Genomic DNA, 10,657 nt, shown 5'->3' with positions numbered 1-10,657 from the left:
CCGCGGCATGTGGGCCCTCCCCGGACCGGGGCACGAACCCGCGTCCCCTGCATCGGCAGGCGGACTGTCAACCACTGCGCCACCAAGAGCATCTCTTTTAGCGAAGCCGTGAACCCGTCTACCTCCACCTGTAGGATCACCAGCTCCAGAATGGCTGGCGCTCCTCCATTCCTCCCTTATATGCCTTGACTTAAAGCCGCAACAAGTAATAAGCAGTAGTTCTCTGCCTTTTTTTTTTTTTTCTAATTTTCTTTGTCTGCGTTGGGTTTTTGTTGCCTCCCACAGGGCTTCTCTAGTTGCGGTGAGCGGGGGGCCCCTCTTCATTGCGGTGCACGGGTTTCTCATCGCGGTGGCTTCTCTTGTTGTGGAGCACGGGCTCTGGGTGCGTGGGCTTCAGTAGTTGTGGCACGCGGGCTCAGTAGTTGTGGCACGCGGGCTTAGTTGCTCCGCAGCATGTGGGATCTTCCCAGACCAGGGCTCCAACCCGTGTCCCCTGCATTGGCAGGCGGATTCTTAACCCCTGCATCACCGGGGAAGCCCCTAGTTCTCTGCCTTTCTCCTTGTTTTTTCCTTCCTCTCACCTTATGACTAGGAAACATTTCTTTTTAAAAAACATTCCCCACTTAGGCAACCTACCAAATCAAGATAGGAGTGGTTTTAGTTTGAACCTTCATCCCATTACCCCTGCAGATGTCTGTTTCTTCAGGCATTTTATTAAAAGTTTTAAGCGTTAGGAATTAAAATTCTCGTTCTCCAAGGAAAAGACTGGTGTACAGCTTCCTATGGTGCTATTTTGGCTCCAATTATGAAGAGTTCAGAAACTAGCCTCGACGACGGAGTTTTTGTTTCAAGCAGGAGACGTCCACCGGGGGAGGGCTATGCGGATTTTTCTGGGCGGCTCTGGGAGCAGCTGCTACGCGTCCCTGGGAGGAAGGGGCGGGTAGCCGTGTCTACGCGGAGCGCTGCGCGCGCTGCAGCAGCCTGATGTGTGGGAGGGTGACGCGCTGAGGCTGTTTGTTCCCCAAAGTTATTGCTGGCCATCCTGTGAGAGCAGCAATGAAATAGATGAAATAGAATAAAATAGGGGATTCCTCCGGACGCGAGCTCTGCCAGCCTGGGAAGCAGAGGAAGCCTTCTGGAAAGACAGGAGCCTTCCAGGGAGTGGCGCGCGCTTCAGAGCTGGCACCGTCTGCGCCACCCAAACACGGGGAAGGGGCCGGACAGCCCGGGAAAGAGGGGAACCCCCCCCGCGTCACCGCCCCCCTGCCACGCCCTGCCCCAGATTTGAAGTTAAGGGAAGTTGGGGTGGAGTGAGCCCTCTTGGGTAGCCCCGGATGCTGCGGAGGAGCACGGGGACCCGACGCGCCCCCTTCTGGACGAGCCTTGCATCCTCTTCTCGCCGGGCCCTCTGGGGAAGGAAGGAGGGCCCTTGCTCTTTTTCTTTTCTTTTCTTTTCCTTTCTTTTTCTTTTCTTTTCTCTTATTTTCTTTCTTTTTTTTAGTTTTTAGTGTTTTTTAAAAATTATGGTAAACTATACATAACATAAAATTTACCATTTTAACCATTTTTAAGAGTGCAGTGCAGTGGCATTAAGTACAGTCACACTGTTGTGCAGCCATCACCAGCATGCATCTCCAGAATTTTTTCATTCTCCCAAACTGAAACTCTGTCCCCATGAAACAACTCTCCATTCCTCTTCCTCCCAGCCGGTGGCAACCTCCATTCTACCTTCTGTTTCTATGAATTTGACTATTCACCTGTGTGCAATCGTATATTTGTCCTATTGAGTGTGGCAAATTTTACGCAGCATGCGTCTTCAAGGTTCGTCCATGCTGTAGCCTGTGTTAGAATTTCCTTCCCTTTTAAAGGCCAATACTCCATTGTATTGTATGGATGGACCACATTTTGTGTATCCATTCATCTGGCCATGGACATTTTGAGTTGCTTCCACCTTTTGGCTATTGTGAATAATGCTGCTGTGAACACAGGTGTACAAATATCCATTCAAGTCCCTGCTTTCAATTCTTTTGAGTATATACACAAGTGGAATTTGTGGGTCACGTGGTAATCCTGTGTTTAACTTTTTGAGGAACTGCCAACTGTTTGCCACAGCAACTGTGCCATTTCACCAGCAGCGCACAAGTGTTCCAATTTCTCCACATTCTTACCAACATGTGTTTTCTGACTTTTCGATAACAGCCATCCTAATGGGTGCATTTTTTAAAATTGTGGTAATTTACACATAACAAAGTTTACCACTTGAACGATCTTAAAATGTACAATTCAATGGCAGTAAGTACAGTCACAGTGTTGTATAGCCATCACCACTGTCTAATTCTGGAAATTTTTTATTACCTCAGTTGGAAAGCCCTTACCCATTAGCAGTCAACCCCTTCCCCAAAGCCCCTGGAAACCACTAATCTACTTTCTATCCCTATGGAATGGCCTATTCTGGATTTTTTATATAAATCGAGTTGTACAGTAAGTGGCCTTCTGTGTTCCCATGACGGTTCCCTCAAGTTCAATAACTTGCCGGAATGACTCACAGAGCTTTACTTCCTGTTACTGGTTTATCATAAAGGATACAATTCAGGGACAGCGAAAGGAAGAGATGCATAAGGCAAGGGTGGGGGGACATGGAGTTTCCATGTCCTCTCTGGGTCCTCCACCCTCCCAGCATCTCGACGTGTTCACCAATTTGGAAGCTCTCCTGAGCCTCATTGTTCAAGGGTTTTTATAGAGCTCAATCTCCAGTCCCCCTTCTTCTGCCGGAGGCTGGTAGGCCGGACGGAGGGTTCCCACCCTCTAATAAAGTGCTTGGTCTTTCTGGTGACCAGTCCCCATTCTGAGGCTATCTGGAGGGGGGAACACCCTAAGTTGTCTCATTAGGACAAACTCAAGCCTGATCTACAGTCGCCCCTTATGAATGACAAAGACACTCCTATCACTCAGGAACCTCCGAGACTTTTTGGACCTCTGTGCCAGGAATCAAGGACAAAGACCAAATATATATTTTTAATTATGCCTCACCGCTTTAATTGCAGTTTGGAAAGACATTTTGGCATGGTTCTGTAAAACAAGTGAGAAAATATAATATGCAAAGTATCCCTCTGTCATTTTAAAATGCAAGAGGCCATCTTCATGGTGATTTACTGTAGTTAACTATTAGACGCATTTTATCACAATTGCTTAGATTAAATTCAATTCAGCAGACATTTGGAGAGGTTCACCAAGTAGTACTAGGTCCTGAAAATATGAAACAAAAGTCATAAAAAGTCAACGATAGGGGCTTCCCTGGTGGCGCAGTGGTTGAGAGTCCGCCTGCCTATGCATGGGACGCGGGTTCGTGCCCCGGTCCGGGAGGATCCCACATGCCGCGCAGCGGCTGGGCCCGTGAGCCATGGCCGCTGAGCTTGCGTGTCCGGAGCCTGTGCTCCGCAACGGGAGAGGCCACAACAGTGAGAGGCCTGCATACCACAAAAAAAAAAAAAAAAAAAGTCAATGATAAATTCCATATAAATGATTCTAACATTAAGCAGTGAATTGTAACAAAAAAAAATTTTTTAAGGTCAAACCCAAAGCAGTAGTTCATTATAAGGATAAATTTTGCATAAGTGTAATGAATAGTTTCTTGAATTGTTTGATAACCCAGTTAAGAAAGGGAGGGACTTCCCTGGTGGCACAGTGGTTAAGAATCCGCCTGCCAATGCAGGGGACGTGGGTTCGAGTCCTGGTCTGGTAAGATCCCACATGCCGCGGAGCAACTAAGCCCGTGCACCACAACTACTGAGCCTACGCTCTAGAGCCCGCGAGGCACAACTACTGAGCCCACACACCACAACTACTTAAGCCCGTGCGCCTAGAGTCTGAGCTCTGCAACAAAGAGAAGCCACTGCAATGAGAAGCCCGCGCACCGCAACGAAGAGTAGCGCCCGCTCGCCACGACTGGAGAAAGCCCGCTTGCTCACAGCAACAAAACCAAATAAACAAATAAATAAATTAATTAATTAATTTTAAAAAAAGAAAGGAAGTGAGTCCAGACCTAGAAAGGACTTGTGGTTGCCCTGAGGGAAGGGGGTGGAGGAGGGAAGGATTGGGAGTTTGGGATTAGCAGATTGCGAACTATTATATACAGAATGGATGAACAACAAGGTTCTAGTATATAGCATGGGGAACTATATGCAATATCCTGTGATAAACCATAACGGAAAAAAATATGAAAAAGAATGTGTGTATTTATAACTGAATCACTTTGCTGTACAGCAGAAATAAGCACAACATTGTAAATCAACTATGCTTGAATAAAATAAATGTTAAAAAAAGAAAGGGAGTGAGCCAAAAGATTTAAATTTCTGGCTAGTTTACATAAAATGCTGACACGGATGGAGTTAATATGAAACATAACACACCATGATGAAGGCAAAACCAAACTGGTGATTGTGAGTCCTTAATTCAGAGTGTTACTGTTAATCACAGCATAAGAAAACTTATGATGCTCTGAAATATCCCAGTTCATTGTCTGAAACTTCATAGAAATAGCCCCAAGGGACTTCCCTGGCAGTCCAGTGGTTAAGACTCTGGGCTTCCACTGCCGGGGGCGTGGGTTTGATCCCTGATCAGGGAAATAAGATCCCGCAGGCCAAAGAAAAAGAAATAACCCCAAGTTTAAAAACAGTCCTAAAATTTACATATCCTTACCAATAATGTAATATCCTTACTATAATGAGTTGTGAAGCTAAAAGAAACTTTCCTAAGCTATCAGTAATAAAAAGTAGATTTAGGTCAACCACGATAGAGGAAAGATTAGTTTACTTTAAAAAATCTCTTTAAAAAAATATATCATGAAATTATCATATGAAGAGACAATGAGTATGTTGCAGATAAAATTTATTTAGGGGCAGTTAATCAAACTGTTATTTTTCTGATTCTTAAAATTCACATTTGAGACTAATTTTGTATTCTTTTTCTTAAAGAAGACCTCCCAAATTGTTTATGTTTTAGGTACTACAAAACCTAGATCCATCCCTGGTACTGGTGTTATCTAAAATAGCAACTTAAGGCTATTTACTTAATCACTTATTTCTCAGGAGAAGCTGCCATTTCTCTCTTCTTGTTTTCTTTTGGCCACACCCACAACATGTGGGATCTTAGTTCCCCGACCAGGGATCGATCCCACGCCCCTGCATTGAAAGAGCCGATTGTTAACCACTGGACCGCTGGGGAAGTCCCTGTCATTTAGCTTTCTAACTAGTGGCGTGGATAATGGGATTTTTATTTTGCTCAGGGGGATTCAATTTGGTTCTGCTGAAGTTAACTCCACCCCAGCTCTAGAAGTGAAACATGTGACCCAGACTAAATCAATTAGTGCTTGTTTGTTTGTTTTGGTTACATGTTGTCCAAGTGGTCTAATGTGAGCAGGTTTCAGGACTCTAGCTGGGAAGGATGGGAAAAGATAATCTCTTCCTTACAAGGCTTGAATGAGGAAATATAATGCATCCTGGGGGCCACCAGCACACCGTGAAGGAAGCCCTCCAGAGGAGCATGCAGCTACTGCAGAAAACAGAGAGAGAATCAGGAACCTTGGGTCCACTGTCGAGTCTCTGGAACAAACCTGACCTGAAAATCTGCTTCTGGACTTTGCAGTTATGTAAATCAATAAATTCCATTTGTGGATGGAGCCAATTTCTCCTGGACTCTTTGCTTCAGTTTATTTATTTATTTATTTAGGCCGCGCTGCACAGCTTGTGGGCTCTTAGTTCCCAGACCAGGGATTGAACCCTGGCCACTGCAGTGAAAGCGCTGAGTCCTAACCACTGGACTCCCAGGGAATTCCCATTTTCCTCAGTTTATATTACTTACCCAGATATTGATAATGATAAAAATACACATATGTTCTCAATACAGAAACATGGTGAGGAATGCAAATATGACCAAATAAATAAATGAAATCCATCAATCCAGGACTTCCACTCTGTATGTCATGTTTATTTTTATTTATGTTAAATTTTTTTTTATTTTTAAAAACTTACTTATTTTATTTATTTATTATTATTTTTGGCTGTGTTGGGTCTTCGTTGCTGCGCGTGGGGTTTCTCGAGTTGCAGCGAGCAGGAGCTACTCTTCGTTGTGGTGTGCAGGCTTCTCATTGCAGTGGCTTCTCTTGCTGCGGAGCACGGACTCTAGGCACCCAGGCTTCAGTAGTTGTGGCACGTGGGCTCTAGAGTGCAGGCTCAGTAGCTGTGGCACACGGGCTTAGTTGCTCCGCGGCATGTGGGATCTTCCCGGACCAGGGATCGAACCCATGTGCCCTGCATTGGCAGGCAGATTCTTAACCACTGCACCACAGGGAAGTCTCCCAACTCCCTTTCTTAAACAAAAATTAAAAAAATCTTTTTCTGAACCCCTTGGAACTGGTGTGACTGACTTACTCCCGTGTGAGGTGGTGTCTTCCATCATGTGCCTTTCTTATGCTCACTGACACGTTTATCAATTCTTTTCTAAGAGTAGAGAGAGAGAGGAGGAATGTAGGAGACTTAGGATGAAAATATAGCCAAGCGGTAGGTAGTTTTCTCCCGATATTACTTTTCACTTAATGAGGAAATATAGAAGATGAGTTTGTGAGTATTCATCTGATTAAAAACATAATAAATCTTATTTTTATTCAAATGCAACTGTTCATTAGGTTTTAAAAATTAAAGGAAACTCTTCTAATATTACATTTTAAGTACATATAACATTAATAGAATTTTTTTAACAGAAAGAGATGGAGTCAGTTCATTTGGCTACAAAATGAAAGTGGGGTCAAGATGTTCCTGCTTTTCAGGGGATTATAAAAATGAATTATCATGTTTTAAAATGCGGGGAAATACTGACATTAGTTGAGATCATTGGAAGGAAGGCTGTTGGGTAGATTTCCCTCAGAATACCTGCCTGCTTCAGTGAGTCAGAGCAATGTCCTCCAAACAAGTAATAATCTCTTTATCCTTTGGGCTCCTCTGTGCTTTCCTGGAATTTCTTTTTTTTGGCTGTGCTGCATGGCTTGTAAGATCTTAGTTCCCCAACCAGGGGTAAAACACAGGCCCTCCACACTGAAACTGCAGAGTCCTAACCACTGGAGTGCGAGGGAATTCCCCCTTGGAATTTCTTTTATGGCACTTTACACTTTCTACAATGTATTATAGTTGTATACGTGTTTTGGGGGTTGTTTTTTGTTTTTAATTTTTTAAATTTTATTGAAGTATAGTTGATTTACAATGTTGTGTTAGTTTCAGGTGTACAGCACAATGATTCAGCTATATATATATATATATATATATATATATTCTTCTTCATATTCTTCTCCCTTATAGGTTATTACAAAATATTGAGTATAATACTGGGTATAGTTCCCTGTGCTAACAAGGACTTCCTTGTTGGTTATCTATTTCATATATAGTAGTGTGTATGTGTTAATCCCAACCTCCTAATGTATCCCTCCTGCCTTTCCCCTTTGGTAACCATAAATTTGTTTTCTATGTCTGTGGGTCTATTTCTGTTTTGTAAATAAGTTCATTTGTACAATAACTTTTTTTTTAGATTCCACGTATAAGCAATATCATATGATATTCTTCTTTGTCTGACTTACTTCACTTAATATGATAATCTCTAGGTCCATCCATGTTGCTGCAAATGGCATTATTTCATTCTTTTTTATGGCTGAGTAATATTCCATTATATATATATATACACCACATCTTCTTTAGCCATTCATCTATTGATGGACATTTAGGTTGCTTCCATGTCTTGGCTATTGTAAATAGTGCTGCAGTGAACATTGGGCTACATGTATCTTTTCAAATTAGAGTTTTCTCCAGATATACGCCCAGGAAAGTTGTGTGTCTGTTTTATCTCTCTCCTTGACTGTAAGGCATCTTATGGGTAGGAGAATACTTAGCATGTCTTATTCACCAGTTTGTCTTGGTAGCTTGTATAGTGCTTTGCCCATGATAGGCTTTTATTTTTTTTTCCTACTTTTTTTTTTTTTACGCTTGTGGGATCTCCGTTCCCTCACCAGAGATTGAACCTGGGCCACAGCATTGAAAGCCCGTAATCCTAACCACTAGGCCACCAGGGAACTCCCCCATCATAGGCTTTCAATAAGTGGTTACCAAATGCACGAATAGATGACAGAGTGTGTCAGCAGTACTGGTTTTCCTTCCTGGATTTGGCGACCACATCTGCTGAGTGTATCAAACAACCCCAGACATTAGGCATAGCAATGTAATCCTATAAAAATCAAATTCTACTCCAAGCAAAGCAGAATTCTGAATCCTAAGCCCAAGTAAGAGTCAGAATACATACATTTCAGATAGTTAACTTTTAGAGACATTAAGTCAGTCACAGGCATTACCTGTGATTCTAGCCAGAATCAACATCTAATGATTAACATGGCCTCATAAAGCAGTAGGCATTCTTTGGCAGGCGTGCTGTATCATTTTAGGCAAGGAGAAGGTTAAACATCTAAAAAATTGCTAACATCAAATCAACAGCAAACAAGATTTATGTAAGAAAAAATCTTGCTATTATTTTCCTTTCAAGAGGAAATACACTTTTCCAATTTATAAGATAAGAATATACTTCTTAGAAGGTAAAGGATTTAAAGAAGACATCAATAGTATACAGAATCTACTTTTCCCTAAACATTCAAAAATTTCCCTCTCGACTGATAATTCCCATTAACATACAAGATATACTATTATTTCTCCCAATATGAAAAACAAAAGTTTTACCCACTTCTCCCTCCAACTACTGTCCCATTTCTTTGCTCTCTTTTGCCATAAAACTTCTTGAGAGAGTTGTCTATTCTTGCATTCTTTCTTATACATTCCTAGATCAGTTTCCTGCCCCATCAATCCACCAAAACTGCTCTGAAGGTCACCGAAGAGCTGCTTGTTGCTAAATTCAATGGAAATCTCCGTCTTCATCTTAAGTCATCTGTTGACAGAATTTGAAACAGCTGATCATTTCCTCTTTCTTTCAACACTTTGTTCACTTGACTTTGGTCACAGATACCACCGTCTCCTGGTTTTCCTCCAACTGCAGGCCGGTCATTGTCAGTCTCCCTTGCTGATTCCTTTCCTCCTCCTTGCTTCTTCTAATCACTCATCCCATCTCATGACTTTAATTTTCATCCATGCACCAAAGATGCTCAACTGATGTCTCTAGTGTGGACCTCTCTCCTAAACTCCAGAGCTCTATGTGCAGCCGTCTACTTGACATCTTTACTTCAAAGTCTAGTAGATATCTTAGACTTACTGTGCACCAAACTGAACTCCTTCTCTTCCCCTCAGAGTCTGCTCCACCCGTAGTCCTCCCCATCTCAATGAATCGCAACTTCTCCTTCTACCAACACTTGGAGTCATCCTTGACCTCTCTCACTTTTTTCATTCTCACCTTCCACTCCCAAATTCTGTTTGCTGTTTCTTCAAAATATAACCAGAAGCCCACCACTTCTCCCTACCTTGCTTGCTGCCATCTTGTCGAGCCCTCAGCACCTCTCACCTGGATTACTGAGCCAAGAGGTGAGAACCTGACTGGTCTCTGTGTTTCTACTCTTATTCCCTACTGTCTGTCTTCGACGTAGCATCGAGAGAGTGATCCTTTTAAAACATCGGAGAGATTAGATCACTCCTCTGTTCAGATGCTCCAACAGCTCCCATCTTAGAGTAAAAAGCCACAGACATCACCTTCTACTTTCCCTAACATTCATCCTGCTTCAGCCACACTGGCCACCTGCCAGGCCTATTCCTGACTCAGGGCCTTCTATTCTCTCTGCTCCTCATGCTTTCCCACTGATATCCACTTGGCTCACTTCCTCTGTCCCTTCAGGTCTTTCTTCACATGCTACTTGCTGAGTTAGGTATTTTTATTTATTTATTTATTTAGCTGTACCAGGTCTTAGTTGCAGCACATGGGATCTTCAGTTGTGGCACACGAACTCTTAGTTGAGGCATGTGAGATTTAGTTCTCTGGCCAGGGATCGAACCTGGGCCCCCTGCATTGGGAGCGCGGAGTCTTAGCCACTGGACCACCAGGGAAGTCCCTTTATTTATTTATTTTATTTTATTTAAATTAACTAATTTATTTTTGGCTGCACTGGGTCTTTGTTGCTGCATGGGGCTTCCTCTAGTTGGGGTGAGTGGGGGCTACTCTTCGTTGTGGTACACAGGCATCTCATTGTGGTGGCTTCTCTTGCTGCGGAGCACGGGCTCTAGGCACCAGGGCTTCAGTATTTGCAGCACGCGGGCTCAGTAGTTGTGGCTCACGGGCTCTAGAGCGCAGGCTCAGTAGTTGTGGCGTGCGGGCTTAGTTGCTCTGCGGCATGTGGGATCTTCCCGGACCAGGGCTCGAACCCGTGTCCCCTGCATTGGCAGGCGGATTCTTAACCACTGTGCCACCACGGAAGTCCCCTTTATTTATTTTTTTAATTAATTTTTTTATTGGAGTATAGTTGATTTACAATGTTGTGTTAGTTTCTGCTGTACAGCAAAGTGAATCAGCCATACGTATACATATACCCACTCTCTTCTAGACTCCATTCCCGTGTAGGTCATTACAGAGCACTGAATAAATTTCCCTGTGCTATACAGTAGGTTCTTATTAGTTATTTTTTATACAT

The 10,657-nt window shown here is 43.1% G+C and overlaps 1 protein-coding gene across 2 annotated transcripts in view; it reads left to right on the top strand.

Annotated features, from left to right (window-relative positions):
* The window catches only part of RBP7 (retinol binding protein 7), a 38,350-nt gene that overhangs the window by 27,510 nt on the left and 183 nt on the right, over positions 1 to 10,657 (top strand). The window contains exon 4 of one of the 2 annotated variants that reach the window (XM_055083785.1): positions 5,472 to 5,492. The exons of the other annotated variant lie outside the window; for it this stretch is intronic. Coding sequence (XP_054939760.1) covers positions 5,472 to 5,477 — 6 coding nt within the window. The 3' untranslated portion in view covers positions 5,478 to 5,492. Of the gene's footprint in view, positions 1 to 5,471; positions 5,493 to 10,657 lie in introns of those variants that run through there. 2 annotated transcript variants of the gene reach the window in all.

Source organism: Physeter macrocephalus, chromosome 3 (assembly GCF_002837175.3).
Source record: "Physeter macrocephalus isolate SW-GA chromosome 3, ASM283717v5, whole genome shotgun sequence".
NCBI classification, from domain to species: domain Eukaryota; kingdom Metazoa; phylum Chordata; class Mammalia; order Artiodactyla; family Physeteridae; genus Physeter; species Physeter macrocephalus.
The sequence above is the reverse complement of the archived record's forward strand: the minus strand, read 5'-3'. Positions and strand labels throughout refer to the sequence as shown.